This window comes from Panthera tigris, chromosome B3 (assembly GCF_018350195.1).
Source record: "Panthera tigris isolate Pti1 chromosome B3, P.tigris_Pti1_mat1.1, whole genome shotgun sequence".
Taxonomy (NCBI): Eukaryota; Metazoa; Chordata; class Mammalia; order Carnivora; family Felidae; genus Panthera; species Panthera tigris.
The window spans coordinates 67,800,398-67,818,688 of NC_056665.1; the positions used below are offsets into that span (position 1 = coordinate 67,800,398).

General features: G+C 41.6%; 2 protein-coding genes across 6 annotated transcripts in view; both read left to right on the forward strand.

Moving 5' to 3' along the window:
• The window catches only part of ARHGAP11A (Rho GTPase activating protein 11A), a 29,811-nt gene extending 25,655 nt beyond the window's left edge, over positions 1 to 4,156 (forward strand). For all 4 annotated transcript variants that reach the window (XM_042989240.1, XM_042989241.1, XM_007097617.3 and 1 more), the window contains 2 exons: positions 1,176 to 1,314; positions 1,707 to 4,156. In XM_042989240.1, the coding sequence (XP_042845174.1) occupies positions 1,176 to 1,314; positions 1,707 to 3,274 (1,707 nt within the window). In that variant the 3' untranslated portion in view covers positions 3,275 to 4,156. The remainder of the gene's footprint in view (positions 1 to 1,175; positions 1,315 to 1,706) is intronic.
• Positions 4,157 to 6,925: 2,769 nt separating this feature from the next.
• The window catches only part of LOC102957373 (neuroendocrine protein 7B2), a 66,182-nt gene continuing 54,816 nt past the window's right edge, over positions 6,926 to 18,291 (forward strand). For both annotated transcript variants that reach the window (XM_007097619.3, XM_007097620.3), the window contains exons 1-2: positions 6,926 to 7,253; positions 8,742 to 8,974. In XM_007097619.3, the coding sequence (XP_007097681.1) occupies positions 8,749 to 8,974 (226 nt within the window). In that variant the 5' untranslated portion in view covers positions 6,926 to 7,253; positions 8,742 to 8,748. The remainder of the gene's footprint in view (positions 7,254 to 8,741; positions 8,975 to 18,291) is intronic.

Genomic DNA, 18,291 nt, shown 5'->3' on the forward strand with positions numbered 1-18,291 from the left:
CTCTCAAGATGCATTTCTTCACTGTTGCTCTTTCTCCAGTCATTCCCCTCCCCACCAACCACACACTTACCTGTAGTCTTCACCATCTCACATATGGCGACTCACCTGGTCACTTCGGCCAAAAACCACGTAGGCATTCTTGACTCCTCACATCCTGTGTAAACCAGTAGGGCATCTTGTGTATCTTCTGCTTTCGGAGTATATCCAGATCGACCAATTGTCACTGGCACTACATTTCCACCATTCTCTAAATTCTGTCATCTCCAGCTTGGATTACTGCAATAAGGCCCTACTAGTAGGTCTGCCTGCTTTTACCTTGCTGCAATACTAGAGCCAAAATTATTCTTTTAAAACCCAAGTGAAGTCCTGTCACTCCTCTGCTCAGAATCCTCCAATGACTCCTCATTTCACTCTGAAAAAAAGGTAAAATTCTTATGTTTACAAGTGCCTCTCCACGGGACTGGATCCAGCCTGCCTCTCTGAGCCCTCCTCCCGTCAGCCTCCCTTGCTCACTCGGCCTCTTGTTTGTCAAATGTGCCAGACCTGACTTCAGCCTTGGAGACTGTCCTGGCCTTTCTTCTCTGTGGAATGTTCTTCTCCCTTTTATCCTCATGGTTCTTACCCTCTCACATTTTTCTTTACTCACCAGTCATCTTCCAATCACTCTGTTTAAAATGACAGCCCCACCTTTCTTCACTCCAGAGCCTCCTTACCCTGCTTTACTTTTTGCCATAGCACTTCTCACCTTGTGTATTGCGTAATATACAAAATAATCTACGGTTTTTCTTGTCCTGATCAAAATCACCCCATCTAAAATGTGAATTCTGTGAGGTGAAGATTTTGGTCTGTTTGTTTTGTTCACTCACTGTTGTGAACATGCCCTGGCTCAGAGTCCTCACAAAAGAAAGAAATTTTTTAGTTAATGAATATGTGAGGCTGTTTTTATTTTAGATCATAAAATATCAACTAACAGCCAAGTCAAAAGCTTACAGTTTTCATCAACATGCATGCAAGTAAATTTGTGTTGGCTACAAATTGTTTTTCAATTTTTTATACATTTTTCAATCAGCTGTAGAGGATTTTGATAAATACAAAAACTTTACTTGGTCTTAATATCCTGAATTAACTAGATTTATTTCTTAACCAAAACATTTTCAATTTTCTTTTCTTTACAGAACGGGTGTCCTGGTGTCGATAGATACGAAAATGTCGGTCGACGACTTGCAAATCAACAAAGCTTAAAAAATAGGATTGAATCTGTAAAAACAGGTCTCCTTTTTAGCCCAGATATTAATGAGAGATTAACAAAGAAAGGTACATTTATATGGTATTGTTAATTTTATGCAAAAAAACCTACTTTCACTGTTTTTCTGAAAAATTTGTTCCAGCTTGAGACGTAATTAACATATAACCTTCAATTATTTTTATGGTAAAATATATTAAGTAATTTACTCTTCTAGAAATTGAAAATTCATGTTTGAAAAGTAAAAATGTTTGAATTGGGATTGTATTTTTGTATGAACAATTGGAGGATGCTTATAAATACAAAAAGTTTGACGTTTTTATACTAAAAATTATTCTTTTAACACAAATCCTTAACTTATTGAAATTAAATGCTTAATACCTTTATATGCCATGTGTTTGAATAATATTTGAAATATGTTTCAAATATAAATGATTAAAAAGACTGAACTGCTTTATTTTAGGTTCAAAAAAGATCAGTAAGTCTGAGGAGAACTTATTAACCCCAGAGCGTCTAGATGGAACAAGTTACCGGATGTCTTGGACAGGACCTACTAATTCCGGTTTTCAAGAAATGGTGACAAATGAAGTTTCTCCAATCAAGGGAAATCTTGAGGTGGAAAGCTCTTCTTCGGAGCCTGATACTTCAGTTGAAAAGTTACCTGTTAGTTCATATGAACGCACCCTTTCTAATGTACAGGATAAGCATAACAACAGTGTAACTGGAAGCTCTCTTAGTGGGGATGAAAATCACTTGACCACAGAGACTCTGGTGAAAATTCAGAAAGCATTTTCCGAATCTGGAAGTAATCTTCATGTATTGATAAATCACAGCCAGTCATCAGTAACTAATGTGGGGAAAGTAAAACTAAATGAAACCTCTTCTACAGAATACAGTCCAGAGAAAAATCTGTTTGAGACTAATGATTTGACTGTGATAGAATCAAATGAACATCAAACTGGTAAAGAAGAACATAGTTTTTCAGAACAAGACATCTCACTCCATCAAACTCAAAATTTGGATAGAGAAGCAACTGTAAAATGTTATTCAACTCATGTGAAGATTGAACATGAAGAAAGCATTTGTTCAAATATACCTAAAGACTATTCAGTTAAGCAAGAGTTGCCTAGTGATGAACACGTAAAGGAACAGCAGTCTCTGGGGGATAAAGTAAATCCTGAATTAAGGGAGAGTGAGAATATGATCGAAGAGAACTTGGCGAAGCATGCAGCTAGCACTTCTTCCTCAGAGCCCATCACGTGTAACATAACAAACTTGTCCAAACGCAGGCCTGTGAGAATTGTTAAGCAGCAGTCGCTGGTGGAAACCTGCAGCGCTACGGTTTCTGAAAGCTTACAGATGACAGAGCGTGGTAATGTGTCAGACCACATACAGTGGTTTAACAAGCTTTCTTTAAATGAACCAAATAGAACAAAGGCAAAGTCACCTCTTAAGTTTCAGCGTACACCTGTTCGTCAGTCTGTCAGAAGGATTAACTCCTTGTTGGAGTATAGCAGACAACCTGTACGGCACAAATTGGCGAGTCTTGGTGATGCCGCTTCTCCTCTGGTGAAGTCAGTGAGCTGTGACAGTGCTCTTTCCTCTGGTATGGAAAGTACATCAAAAGATTCCTTGATTTCATATACCAAATCAGGTCCTAAAGAACAGAAGTTTATGGGGTGTGGACAGTCCAATGTTGATACAGTTTTGAAATCAAGCATGGAGTTAACTTCTCAATCTTTCTCAAAGACCAAGAGGCCCCCAGACTCCACGAATGCTTCTCTTGGGTCTACCAGAGTTTGTAAACAGGAAGTGGTGTCCAGAGGCCAAATTAAGTTTCCCTTGGATGACCTGACAAATCATGACATATTAAAATCTGTTGTAAATAATAATGTGGGCTTTTCTCCTGGGATAAATAGCAGAGTCCTTAGGAAACCATCAGAAAAAGAAAGGGTCTGGTATAAAGGTTCTCCAAAAAATCCCATCGGAAAAGCTCAGTTACTACCAACGAGTAAACCTGTAGACTTGTAATTGGTAGATGTTAATACTTGTTAATGTAAATAAAATTAGCTGTTGGTGATAGGACTTGCAGGATAATCTGCATGTTGGTTTGTTAGCTCAGGAAGGTTAAGTGATAGATTTTAATTTCAGTGCACAAGCAACTTGAATTCTTATGCTTGTATAAATGACTTGTTTTTCTTAATTATGGCAGTATTTAAATTTTGTAATTGTATTGTGATCTCTTCAAGCAGAGGTTACATTTTACCTTTTGAAAGAAGTTGTTGGCTGGGTTTATGAGAAATTGATTCTTGAAAATTGTATGAATTTTATTTTTAAGTGTGATAGGAAGAGTGAACGAGTTGTGACTATTTCCTGTTATTCCTCCTGAGTCAGAGAAGGTTTCTACAAGAAATTTCTAACCCGTAAAGGGAAGAGATAAGCCCTACAGATCTTATTTCTTGAATTACGTTGATATTTATGGTTTATGCCAGAATCCCTAGAAATTAACTTGCTTCAATAGCAACTTAATCTTTTATTCCAATTTGGGGCAGAATAATTGGGTTTATATGGTCTGTAGATGTGTACAGCCGGTTCCCTTGGACGAAGAATAACGGCTAAAGCAGAATAAGGACTCAAGTGTGCTCTTAGGGAATGATGCTGCAGAAATATTCGATGACTTTTGAGCCATACTATGTTTTATAGTTAATTTGCACAAATATATTTGTAGCTGTTTTGTCCAATATAGGATTTAAAATTATTTAAGGAGGAATAATTAAGCTTGGAAATTTTTAATCAAGGTGATTTCTTACATTCACATACTTGATTTTATAATTTAAAATAGGTGATGTGCCTCTGTACATTTAGCTTGGATTCTTAACTTTTGATTCTTATAAAAGCCTATGATGGTTTTGTCTGGTGTGTAAATGTTATTTATTTAGCATAGACATTAAAGGTAACCTTCTGGAAAATGACTTGTCTGAATCTCTAATGAAATTCAAAATACCTTTTAGAATTTGAACCAAATTGTCGAGCAAATCTATCTAAATTTGTATTTTAAGTTATTAGAAGTTAATAATCTTTAAGGAAAGAATAATAGCAACAATGGTGGATATTCTCTAGGTTTTAGAGGAAGGAATATTGCAGGCCGAACAAACCACTGAAGATAGTTTTACAGGTCAGTTTTTAGAATGTCACATTCAGACGGTGGAGCAGAATAGAACAGCATTGCAAATCTACTCAGAGCAGCCAGAGTCATCAGATGTCTGCTTGACCACGTTCTACTTGATAGCAGTACACCTGTTTTATTTCAAAGCGATTTCCTGTCTATTACCTAGGAATCAACCCTTTCTCACTACCAGTAAGAATTTGACTTCTATAAAGACTGAAAGCCTGTAGATATGAATACCATGTTTATCTGACATCAAAACAGGTTTGTGATATAAACCGGATATTCATTTCGGCTGTTTATGATATTTCTGATAGTAAGTCGAGATAGGAAGCATTCATAAACTTCGAAATAGATATTGTCTGATTCAGAGCAATTTTTTAAATTTCACCTTCCCTCTGGATAAACTTTGAAAGATGTATTAATATCATTTTATATCCATGGGTATGGGTGAAGTGTTGAATCAGAAGACTAATTCAGTAAGAAGCCATGGGAGATTAATGGTACAATTACCTGAATTAGTGGCTTTTCTGAGAGATTAATAATGAAAGATATTTATTTTTTAAAAAACTATCCAATATTACTCCCATTTTTGTTAGGTGAAAGCCAGAAGTATAGGAAGACTATGAAAGTAAGAAACTTGTACAGTCAGTAAAGTTAAATTTTAGAATTAATCTCTCCACTTTATCTAAAGTGGAGATGTTACTCATCTCATGAAGATATTTGGTCAAATGGTATGTGAACGTACTTAGTAAAGTTAGGTTAGGCCCTATGGACATAGGCGCCTGGGTGACTCAATAGGTTAACTGTCCAACTCTTGATATCAGCTCAGGTCACGATTTCACGGTTTGTGGAACTGAGCCCCAAGTCGGACTCTGGAGCTATCATCACAGAGCTTGCTTGGGATTCTCTGTCTTTCTCTCTGCCCCTCCCCCGGCTCACATGCTCACTCAAAATTTTTTTAAAAAGTATGGACATAGGCAGTAACTTAAAGGATTATTTTCACTTTGTTATTTACAAGTGTAAATAAAGATCTAATATGAATTTATTTATCATGAGCAACAATACAATTACACAATTACATAGGACTTAAATTAGGCTGTTTGGCAACATTCTATAATCACTAAGAATTTAACATAGTCATTTGATCACCAAGTCCAGGAAGTGTATAATTTAAAATCTCAAATTTCAAGGGCACCTGAGTGGCTCAGTTGGTTAAGCGTCCGACTTTGGCTCAGGTCATGATCTCGTGGTTTGTGAGTTCAGGCACTGCATCAGGCTCTGTGCTGACAGCTTAATGCCTGGAGCCTGCTTCAGATTCTGTGTCTCACTCTTTCTGCCCCTGCCCCGATGGTATTCTGTCTCTCTCAAAAAATAAACATTAAAAAAAATTTTAAATAAAATACAAACTTCAGGGGCGCCTGGGTGGCTCAGTCGGTTAAGCGTCCCACTTCGGCTCAGGTCACGATCTCACGGTCCGTGAGTTCGAGCCCCGAGTCGGACTCTGGGCTGATGGCTCAGAGCCTGGAGCCTGCTTCCGATTCTGTCTCCCTCTCTCCCTGCCCCTCCCCCGTTCATGCTCTGTCTCTCTGTCTCAAAAATAAATAAATGTTAAAAAAATAATAAAATAAATACAAATTTCATATGAAACCTTTTGGTGTATCTTAAACGTCCATTCAACACAAAAGCAGTAAATTGTGATGGCTTCTCCATTTTTCCAAGCATAAAATGAAGATAACAGTAAAAATGTTAAAGTAAAATTCTGTATTGAAAACCTCAGTATGTGTAAATAAAAAATAGTAATCCCCAGCGTTTGTGTTTGAGCCTAAAACCAATAGACCATATTTGTCCTGTTGATTTAGCACTGAAACAAAAAGCTGGAAACAAGCATCCATGAAAGAAAAGATCATAGGAAGGAGGCTTGGCTCTAAAACCTGCAAGGTCTTGTGTCTGTAGATGATAATGGATTTGCTGCATAGAGCTAAAGAGATCTGGGTGCTACCCTCATCCGGGTACTTACTCTCTGGCCTCCAGGGTTCTTTACTCATCCCCAGTTTTCAACGAAATGTGCCATACTCTATTGTATGGTCTCACATCTCAATTTTGAATTTGGACTGAATTCACATGTTCAAGGTTGTTCCACAAGTCTTTAACAAAATATTCCAGGGCTACCTGGACAAATTTCTGCAATGTGCAGGGAGTTCAATTTCTTAAGAAATCTTGATAGTCAGTGTGGAAGTTTAGAAATAACAGAACTAACATTCCCAGGTTTTCATGTGGTTTTGGTGTACCATTTTTAGCAGAAGCTTCTAATAAATACAGTTTTCTGTTCCGTGAAAGGGCTCCTGAAAGCACGCTTATGATGTACTCTATCATTAAAAGGTCTTAGGACCTCTTCATCCTTTGTCTCTTACCAGTATTGCCCCCTTCGTCTTCAAGCTGGAATACTTACAAAAAAAAAAAAAATTAAAAAGCTGGGAAGTGGCAAAATTAAAGATGTGGTATTGGGGGCGAAGGACAAAAGTGGCGATCTGGCACACTGTTTAGAAAATTGCTTGAGAAGAGGGGAATTACGTCCACAGAGGGTCGGATAGATAAAGAGCCTCCAAGACACGTGCATGTGGAGTGCGTGGGTTGAACCCTGTGTGGCTCACGGCAGGAGGCACCAGCGTCTGGGTGGTGATCTAGGGCGACCGCGCGTGGCCGCCTCCACCTGCTGGAGGAGCGGTGGGGGCGGAGCTAAGATGCGGAGGGAGGTGACGCACGCGCAATCCAAATCACCAGGCTCCCGGCTCGACCCTCACCCAGGCCCAGACCGCGGCAGCATCCTTCGGCTGCCTCTCGGTGAGTCCTGCTTTGATGCCTGCTCGACCCCCTGAAGCCCACCTGAGACACGCGGGTTTTACGGGACTGGCAGGGGAGGGGGCGTCCTGCTGAAATCCTTGAGGTGGAGTCTGAGGGCAGACAAAGGCTGGGTGGGGATTAGGAGGTTCGGGTATAAACTGGAGGGGAAGAGTACCGAGAGAGGAAATTGGGTAGCTGATGAAATCAGAACAGTGTTGGCCCGTGGGTTAAATGAAACAAAGACATCCTGCATTCGCACCGGCCAGAGGAAGATGGAGATGGCAGGAGAGGTTGGTGTCTGCCTCCAGCCTTTTACGTCAGAATTGCAGGCTTTGCTGTCTCAGCTCTTTGGGAAACAAGGTTTTATATCTAGGGGTCGCTGGAAAAAGCCTTTCCTTTACAGAGACAGAAAATGGGGGTTATAAATATTGCAGTTTCAAGGAAGCAAATGAATCCTCCAACTTCCCCCCAGAAGAATGGTCAAAAAGGAGGGTTTGCACAGCCATTGCTTGTAGCGTCCGTCTTAAACAGGTTCAGCTGCAGCAGCTGCAGAGAGCAGCTGCGTGAATCTTTGTCCCCTTGGTTTGCAGGCTTCTGCTTCCATTGAAGGCAACATTTAGGACAGGTTGACTCCCCAGATCAGTTTTCTCCCTCCCCTTCACCTGTTCTGTCTTCTTTCTCATCACCACCACTTCAAGTTCTAACCTCTAGAGCCCTGAGGCCATATTGCCAACGTTATAGTCACAGTATAGGGGGCTCTGTGCCTGGCACTTTTTTGATGCTCCCAACAATCCTGTAAGACAGACACTTTCCTCATGCCCGTTTTGCAGAGGAAGCTGAGGCATTCGCCCAGGATCACTTAGCTGGTATGTGGCTGAGTAAGCTTGCCTCTTCTCCCCTAGCAGACTGCAGGGCAGGCCTGAGCTGTGTGTATTTTCGTCCCCCTCGGGTCTCAAATGTATTAGATGTTTGCTGAGCTGAGCTCTTCCCTTCCACCGCTCCTAACCTTTCTGTGCTTCTTTACCATTTGTATCTTCCTAACTCCTTTCTCAGAGCCTCTTTTTCCCCTGAGACTGGGAAGACTCAAGATGTCACTCTCCCTCTCCCTGTCTCAAAATCGAAGCAAGTTCTTGTTGTTGGTTGGTTGGTTGGTTTTACTAAGAGAGGAGAGAGTGTTGGGGTTGGGGGTAATGAAGGCTTTCAGGAAACTGCAAGAAGAATAAAAAAAAGAGTGAGAATGGCCATTCCTATCTAGTCTTCCCAAGGATGCGCGTGCAGGGGTAACTGGCTATCTTGGATTGTTTTGTTTGTTCAGTACTGTTTCAGAGCAGATGCTCTGCCTAGACTGGACACTTAAGGCCAAAGCAACCCCCTAAGTATTTTTCATTGCAGCCCCAATTGGGTGGTTCTTGAATCACTTACTTGCATCATTGATCGTCACAGATGCCGACTGTGGCCATTTGATACATGTTGGTCTTTTTTTTGCAGGTTAACAATGGTTTCTGGGATGGTTTCTACCATGCTATCTGGCCTATTATTTTGGCTGACACTTGGATGGACTCCCACATCTGCTTATAGCCCAAGGACCCCTGACCGGGTCTCAGAAACGGATATCCAGAGGCTGCTCCATGGTGTTATGGAGCAGTTGGGCATTGCCAGGCCACGGGTAGAGTATCCAGCTCACCAGGCCATGAATCTTGTGGGCCCACAGAGCATCGAAGGTATTTACTGTATTCTGCCAATGTGAAGTTTCCAGTAGCATTTAAAATAATTAATACATGCTGAAGAAACTTTACTTCCTCCCTCTGTTTTCCATTTCTTCTTTTTTATTTAAAAAAATTTTTTTTAAGTTTATTTATTTTGAGAGAGAGAGAGAGAGCGAGCACGGCAGGGGAGGACAGAGAGAAGGAGAGACAGAATTCCAAGCAGGCTCCTCACCACCAGCGCAGAGCCTGACGCGGGGCTTGAACTCACAAACTGAGATCGTGACCTGAGCCAAAGTCGGACACTCAACCGACTGACCTACCCAGGTACCCCCAGGTGCCTCCGTTTTCTATTTCTTCTTATTCTATACAATATATACATACATACATCCACATCAGAATATAAGTTTCAAGAGAACAGGGACCTTTTCTGTCTAAGTTCACAGGTATAGCCTTAGCACTTAGCACAAAGTCTGGTACATTAACATTTGACTGAATAAGGGAGCATCTGGCATTATTCCTAAAGAAAGATTAGAACCCAGATCCCATATCTGTCTTCTCCCATACTGATCTTTAGGAAATTGTGTCCCCACCTGGCTGCCTCTTTGAGTCATTGCCAACCAGTGTTTGTAAAAGATCCTTAAAATGCAGGACCTGTAGGATCTGACTTGATTCTTAGGGATGATGTCATATAAACCCAAAGAGAGCTGAAAGAGGTGCTAACATTGAGTTTATGACAAACATTTTTTTGGAAAAAAAAATTTTTAAGTTTATTTATTTTGAGGGAGAGAGAGAGAGCACGCTGTCAGTGCAGAGCCTGTCTTGGGATTCGATCTCATTAACTGTGAGATCATGACCAGAGTGGAGATCAAGAGTCGGACGCTTAACTGATTGAGCCACCCAGGTGCCCTGAGATACTGTGAATTATAACAAATGTTAATTAGATTGTTTTAGTGTGGCAAGACCGCTTCCCCCTAGAATGTTTTTTTCAATTTTTGGCAATACTGTAATACTTTTATTAAAAAACAGTACTTTGTTATTTAATGCTTTATTTATAAAGAGAATCTGAATCTAGTTCTTAGGAGTTGGTGACAAGCAGGTGCCTTTATGTTCATGCCTTGCTTTGTATTCTGATTCTGAATGTTGTCTTTCTCCAATGAGGTGTAGTCATAAAGCAGTAGCATGGCTAATTTAACTGCAAGGGAGCACTCCAAATATTTGCCCATGTGCGTGGGTTCCTAAGGAAAAAGGTGAACTCTGAGTTTTGTCAGAATACACAACCAGTAAATGCTATTCTCTATGGCTTGATTATGCATAATTTTGACTAAGTCTGTGATTTCCTAAAAATGCTATCTGTCCTGGAAAACTATAAGTGCCATGGATATGGTTGACTTCATGGTTGATAGAGAAATGATTCCTGGGGCGCCTGGGTGGCTCAGTCGGTTGAGGGTCATGATCTCATGGTTCGTGAGTTCAAGCCCCGCATTGGGCTCTGGGCTGACAGCTCAGAGCCTGGAGCCTGCTTCAGATTTTGTGTCTCTCTCTTTCTCTGCCCTTCCCTTGCTCACACTCTGTCTCTCTCTCAAAAATAAATAAACATTAAAGAAAAATTAAAAAAAAAGAAATGGTTCTCATTTCTGTCTTGTTACCCATAGTTGTCAGCCCCTAAGTAAAACTAACTCTGTGGGATTGTTGTCTGTTTAGGTTGGCATTGGATTTCAGGAACGGATTAACCAATAATTTGAATTAGCAAGCATGCAAACTTAGCATAGGGCTTGGATCAGAGCAAATCAGGGCTTCTTGCCACTCCTTTTGGGATCAATCTAAACCCTTCCCACCTGCCACCTGTCGTTTCTAGCCCACCTATCCATTTCAGACCAGCTTTCTTGAGACCGTAAATATCTGCCCTTCTAGTGCAGGAAGTGCTTGATTAGTCACCCAGCTGTTGTCATGGAGAAAGCTCTCCAAGTTTCCATTAATACCTGAGGCCTGATCATCTGTGTGGAAGAGAAACAGCAGCTCCCTGGCAATCAAAAGCTTCTGTTTATCCAGAGCCTCATCTTCTTCACTCAGTATGCAGTTATTTAGCACCCACTCCAAGGCAGCCAGTGTGCAGGGCGGGGGCAGCTGTGCCCTAAAAGATGCTCAGGCTAGGGCTGGGAGAGGGAGAGAGGTTACTACAGTGCACCATGGCAACTTTTTTGGTAGATGTACAGACAAGCTGCTGTCATGGAAGCAAAGAATAGGAGTAATTTATTCTGCTTGGGAGTAGATAGGGGTGGCTATAAGAAAATGCTCCTGGGGCCACCTGGGTGGCTCAGTCGGTTAAGCGAAAGACTTGGGCTCAGGTCACGATCTCGTGGTTTGTGGGTTCGAGCCCTGTGTTGGACTCTGTGCTGACAGCTCAGAGCCTGGAGCCTGTCTTCGGATTCTGTCTCCCTCTCTCTTTGCCCCTCCTCTGCTTGCTCTCTTTCTGTGTCTCTCAAAAATAAATAAAAAACACTAAAAAAAAGAAAAAAAGAAAATGCTTCTTTAAAGAAGCAACATTTGATTTGGGTTTTGAAGTCTTTTAGGAGTTCATCAGGGAACACTGAGTGAAAAGGCATGGAAGTTTGAGAGAGCATGGATTAGGACAATTTAGAATGAAAAATTTTGTTTCCGTTATTACCCGTGGTGATGTGAGGTCATGGCCATGTTAGGTCACCTCTAACAGTGTCTGTGTAAGGGATGAATACTGGCTTGCATTTGAGTTTTTTATTACTCTATAACAAATTACCTCAAATTTAGCACCTTGCCATAATGCTCATACATTATCTCATAATTTCTTTTGGGCAGGAATCTAGCATGGGTTTGCTGGGCCCCTCTGCTCAGTCTCATCAAGGTGTTTGTTGGCTGGAGCTTGGGGTCCTCTTTCAAACTCATTAAGGTTGTCAGCAGAGTTCAGTTTCTTGCTGCTGTAGGACTGAGGTCCTTTCTTGCTGGCTGTCAGCCAAGGTCCCTCTCAGCTCTTAGAGGCCACCCCAGGTTTTAAGCCACATGGCCCTAGCACAATATGGCAGCTTGCTTCTTCAAAGCCAGAGGGAGAATATCCCTTTAGTCTCCTAATTATAGTGTAATTACGGGAGTGGTCATCCCATCCCCTTTGTCATTTAACAAGGGAGTGATATCTCATTATATTCACAGGTCTCACCCACACTCAAAGCAGAGGATTATGCCGGGTGAAGACTCCAGGGTGGCAATCTTGGGGGTCATTTTAGCATTCTGCCTATTACAGCTTGGATGAGAGCTAATAGAAAATAGTCCAAAGGCTTTGGGGGAAAAAAGAAACAAAATAAGAAGCCTGGCCTTTTCCCAGTCTTAAACCTTAGCACTTAATTTGTTGGGTGGTCTAATCCTTGTTTATGTGAGTATAGCATCATTTCAACTCATCCATTTATTTGAATCGTCTCTGCTCATTTACTCATGCTAATTCCCAGGCTTCTGACAGATATGTGTAGTATCTTGTATATCCCTTCCAATGTTTATTGTAGGATTCTATTATGAAGGACTAAGTTAGAAAAGTATTTTGTTTTGTTTTTTATAGAAAGGATAGACGTAATATATGTATGCTGGTATGAATTTTAACATATGTTTGATGTAGGCTATTTGCAAAGACATCTGAATTTCATTGCCAGCTCCATCATTTAGTAGTGATATGGCAGTGGGCAGATTACTTCTCTAAGCTTCCATTTAGCTTGGGGGTAGGATTTGAATTTACTCGCCTGCAAGCAGGTAATATTCCAGTTCAGAAAAAAGTGTTAGCACACATAATTGCACTACTATGAAATCACTTCTCAATGAATCATCATCATTACTTTAGATGACAATTACTGGACTCTCAGTCCCTTGCAAGAAGAGATATTTATTGTCTAATGAATGGCACATCAAAGATGACGTTCTCTTATTTTGTCTACTCTGATTAATTAATCATATGATCCTCAGATTAATCTCATTACTGAAGATATATATTAGTCCTCAAACAGTAGGGTTATAAGCTAGCCTTTTTCTATGGGATACAAGATATAGGATCAGTATGAATTACCATTGGGTCACTGTGGTCAAATATTCCATTAAAAAAACTTTCCCTCCTTTGATCTCATATCCCTTGTAGTTATTGTACTTTTTTTTTTTTTTTTTTTTTTTTTTTTTTTGCTGCCTTTCCCAGCAACTGTTCACCACATACCGATCGCACTTCCCCAGTTCCCGATTTCTTCTAGTCCATGGTAGTCCACTGTTCCTGCCACTTATTTACCAGGTCAACAAGTATTTCTTGAATGCCAGGCATTGTTGTAGGTACCGGGGAAAGAAACATGAACCTCAAAGATTGGTAGGACAGGAGAGATATAGTCCCTGAATAAAGAAATAAGTAAAATACATAATAAGTCAAATGGCTCTAAGTGCTATAAAAATATAAAGCAGAGGAGGGGGATGGAGGAAGAAATAACTTAAATAGGGGGAGGGGATTACTCCCTGGGAAGATAAGCAAAACTCTTGAGAGTTGGAGAGTGAACTGTGTGATATGTGGGGGAAGATGTTCCAGGGAAAGAGCTGCACATGCAAAAGCTAGATGGGAGCAAGGAGGCTAGTGTGGCTGGAGCCCAAGACTCAGGAGGACAGTAGGAATGAGGCTTGGTGATGGCAGCAAGGGGAGGTGGGAGGCGTGGTGCGTGGAGACAGATCACTTCACGGGGTCTCTGGCTTTTCCTCTAAGTATGTATCCTTGAAAAGGATCGCTCCAGCTGCTGTACGAAAATAGTTCTGCAGGAAGGGAGGACTGGAATAGGGGAGATTAGTTGACAGCCTGCTGTAATCACCTGGAGCAGAGAAGTGTTAGCATGATAGGTAGGGAGGTGGTGAGACATGGTCAGATTGGGGGTATATTTTGAAGTCAGAGCCAACAGGATTTGCTGCTGGGTTGGACGCGGGAACTGAAAGAAAGAGGACTCACGGGTGACACCAAGATTTTGGCCTGAGGAACTGGAAAGAACGGTTTTCTCCAGGAGGAGCAAACCGAGCTTCTCCAGAAGAGTTCAAGTTCAGTTTTGCATGTGTTCATTTTGAAATGCCTTGGATGGTTCTCGTCAAGGCCAACCACCCTTGCCAAATTTACCTACATTCTGCCTTCGTCTTATTCACCTTTGGCAGCATTCGGCACGTTTGACCTTAACCTTTTTATTTTCTTGGTTTTTGTGCCAAGATGGCACGCTTTTGGCTTTCCTCCTTCCCCTTTCCCATTAACCATTTTCTTCTGGGGTTCCTTGGCAGTTTTCTCCTGCTGCTCTAATGCCACCTTTAATTATTAAGTTCTCCGGGGCTCAGTGCTGGGTCCACTTCTTTTATTCTTCTCAATTCTCTGCTTACATGATTGCATTTGTTCTCTTGACTCCAAAAGCTATTTCTTTGCTGGTGACGCATTTGTATTTTCAGCCCGAACTTGTTTCTTGTATATGTATAGGCTTATGTGAACTGCTAAATTACCACATGTCAATCCTGATTTCTCTACCACCAGCTTCCTCGGCGTGTTTATGTCAGTCTTTTCTGTCTAAATGAATAGTGCTACCACTTAGCCATACATGCAGGCCAAAACCTGGAGTAATCTTCAGTATTCTCCTTTACATGTCATACCCAAATTATAAGCAATTTATTCATCTCTGTTTCTAAAATACATCTGTAATTTGTCTGTCCTCTCTTTTCTCTGGCTCTACTCCCAACAAGCTGCTTCAGGATACCATTGTGTCTGGCATGGATTTATGAAATTGTCTGTTAGTAACTGCGTTCCTTCTACTTTTCGTTTCTTTCAAATTGTTCCCCACAGGAAAGGCAGAGTTAAACTTTAAGAATAAAAGTTTAGGGATGCCTGGGTGGCTCAGTCGGTTGAGTGTCTGACTTCAGCTCAGGTTATGATCTCATGGTTTGTGGATTCGAGCCCCGTGTCAGGCTCTGTGCTTTGGATTCTGTGTCTGCCTCTCTCTCTGCCCCTCCCCTGCTCGCGCTCTGTGTGTGTGTGTGTCTCTCTCTCTCTCAAAAATAAATAAACATTAAAAAAAATTTTAAATAAAATTTAAATCCCATCACTATCACTTTTCATGGTTAGAATCCAATCAGTGGTTTCCCATTGCACCTTGATTAAAAGTAACACTTCTACAGGCACCTGGGTGGCTCAGTTGGTTAAGCATCTAACTCTTGATCTTGGTTCAGGTCGTGATCTCATTGCTTGTGGGTTTGAGCTCCACACTGGGCTCCACACTGAGTGTGGAACCTGCTGGGGGATTCTCTCCCTCTCTCTATCAGCCCCTCCCTTGCTTGTGCTCTCTCTCTCTCTCCAAAAATAGAAACAAAAATAGAAACAAAAATAGAATAACACTTCTAGCCATGCCCTGCAAGGACCTACAGCTCCTGCACACCCTCCTCCCCAACGTTGCTCTGCCCCCCGTCCCTTCAATCCCTTGATCACACCAGTGCATTTCCCACCTCCAGCTTCCCACTCCTTGTTCTTCCCACTCTGCCTGGTGTACCTTCCTCTTCCATCTCACATTCAAAGTCGCCTACTCAGAGAGGGCTGCCCTGACCGCTCTGTCTGTGTAGCTAACATTCTCCGTCAGTGTTCTTTTGTTTTTTCAAACCTCCATAGCATCTTTTGTAATTTATAATTAAATGTTTGTTTCCTTGTGTATTATCTGTCTCCCCACTGCAACGTAAGCTCCATGAGACTGTTTTATTTACTACTTTATACCAGGACACATAGCAGGCATATAGTAAATATTTGAAGAATGACTATATAATATCAGGCGAAAATAAATATATCTAGTGGCAACAGGTAAGTTTGATATACTGTTTGACATCTGGATCTATTGAGACTTTTCTCCTTTCAGTTCAAGGAGGATATTTCATTTATATTCTGTGTTTTTAGAAAATCTGCCTAGAAGTTTTTGCCCAGAGCTTGGTGATACATGCTCAGCAAAAAGTCGGGTTTACTTTGTGACTGATAAGCACAGTACAGGTACAAGGTCGGGTGTCCTTTCTACTCCTGTCTGTTGAGAAACTGGAAGGACCTTTTGCAGTTCCAGAACTGAACCAGCAGGGGGCCAGCTAGACTCGCAGTGTATCCGAGGAATCCTGAAACTTGGTTACCAGCTTCCTGGTTAAATTGCCAGTTGTTAAGTGGTCACTAGGGAGGAAGCATTTGCCAAAAACATCTGAGAGCATTGGGGGGTTTTATTTCTCCAGAGGCACCTTAAACATGACTTGGTAAGGAGCATCTTTCAAAGTGTACATTCTTAGCCCAGAGCAAAATGAAAACACAGAGTAAAGATAAGGACCAACTTGTTTTATAGAGGACAGAATGTTCACTTTGATGGCCAGTAGAACCGAGGCTGAGTCTTGGCCATACTGTTCACAAGCTGTATGTGACCTTGGCAACCTTCCTGAGTCTTAGTTTTCTCATCTATAAAGTAAGGCTTTGAGCCCACTTGCTCACCTGCAGTGAGTGGATGCTGTTAGTAACTGCATTGCAACCTGCCTCCTCTCATTTGGATTATTAGCAACACACTTTCATTCTTTAATGGCTTTCCCCTGATATTATTCTTGATTACTCATCTGGTTAGAAAAACCCCCTTGTATTTCAGCAGCGGCCATCTTCCCCCAAGCCCAAAGTTGTTTACTGGTCCCTGTGACATACCTGAATGGCTCCTGTTGTCATATTGTCCCCAGAAACAAGAGAAGCCACCAGCCAGCAAGGTGATTCAGAGAGCCATTTGCCATGGGGTAGAGACTCTTGGAAGTCAGGAGCTGCTTTACCAGCTGACAGTAATGTTGGCCTTGGATGAATTCAGTCAGAAAATGTGCTTTAGTTTTTAGAATATTAATAGCCTCTGGTAAAAGTGGGTCTCCTCAGTGCCTCCTGTTTATTTTCCCCCACAATTCTAGGCCACCAAATACCTAGCTTTGTGATAACGCCAGATAACAAACCACTGGATATAAATGTATAAACACTGGCATTTAATGGTTTCAAATAATTTTAAAGTTTATTTATTTGCTTAGAGAGAACAAACATGCATGTGCATGCACGGTGGGGTGGGGCAGAGAGAGAGAGAGAGAGAGAGAGAGAGAGAGAGCGAGCTTCCCAAGTAGAGCACTCCTGATGCAGTGCTCAATCCCACGAACCGTGAGATCATAACCTGAGCCAAAATCAAGAGTGGGACACTCAACCGACTGAGCCACCCAGGCACTCCTCAAATAATTTTAAAGCTATATTACCAAACATAAAAATGCCAAAATTCTTTTTTACAACACTGACTTTTGGACCTCAATATTTCCATTTCAAAACAAAGAGAACCAAGATTGTTTTCCTAATAAATATCAAGAGGAGAAAGAGTCCTTTGTCAGGTAAAGCCTATTTGAAGGGGCACATCCTAAGGAGCATTATTAGCCAGACTTTGGACTCTATAAATAACTGCAGTGCCTCCATTTTGCCATAGGGAGGCAGCAGTTGCTTCCCATTTGAAGGTTGGATTGGGAGAGAGACTTAAACACTGAACGGCAGAGGGGCCTCACTTATTTCTGGCTAGCCTCTCTGCAGTTGGAGGAAAGGATGGGGCTGACTCTTGACCCATGAATCCTGACTAAAATCTTTCTAGGCTGGCCCCATCCTGGGGAAGCCAGTGAGAGCAACGGGTTGGATCTTTGAGAAGGCAAGGGCCTCTAGTTTGGCCCATGTCCTTTGGGGTTCCATTCAGCCCACCCTGAACTCAAATCCTTAAAAAAAGTCCCTGGATGAGTTCCAGTTTTCCATCTTGGTCAATTGCATGGATAATGATAAGAAATTCAAAAGGAGTAGTAGGAGGTTTGGAGTTTTTTGGGGGGAGGTGGAGGCAGGATAGGGAGATGAAAATAATGACTTATTTTTCTGTTGTGTTTAAGTTGCCCTGAAACATCCAGGTGCAGGTGTCCAGGAGGCACTTAGATGTATATGACACAGGAGAGATGCTGGGGTGAGGGAAGAGATTTCAGAGTGCTCCCCATGGTATTGGCGGCTGATGCTGTAGGAACAGGTGAGGGTACCCTGGGTGAGTGTCAAGGAGGAAGGCCTAAGAAAAAGGCCTGTAAGACTCAGTCTATGAGGGCCAGGTAGAAGAGTCTACAAGGAAAACAGAGAAAGATTGGCCACAAGGCATCAGAATGATGACGTGTATAGAAAACAAGGAAAGAAAGTGTTTCAGGAACTGGCAGCGATTGCCATGGTAAAAAATCTGCAGAGAAGTCATATGAAATAAGGGCCATCAGGTATAAAGCGTTCA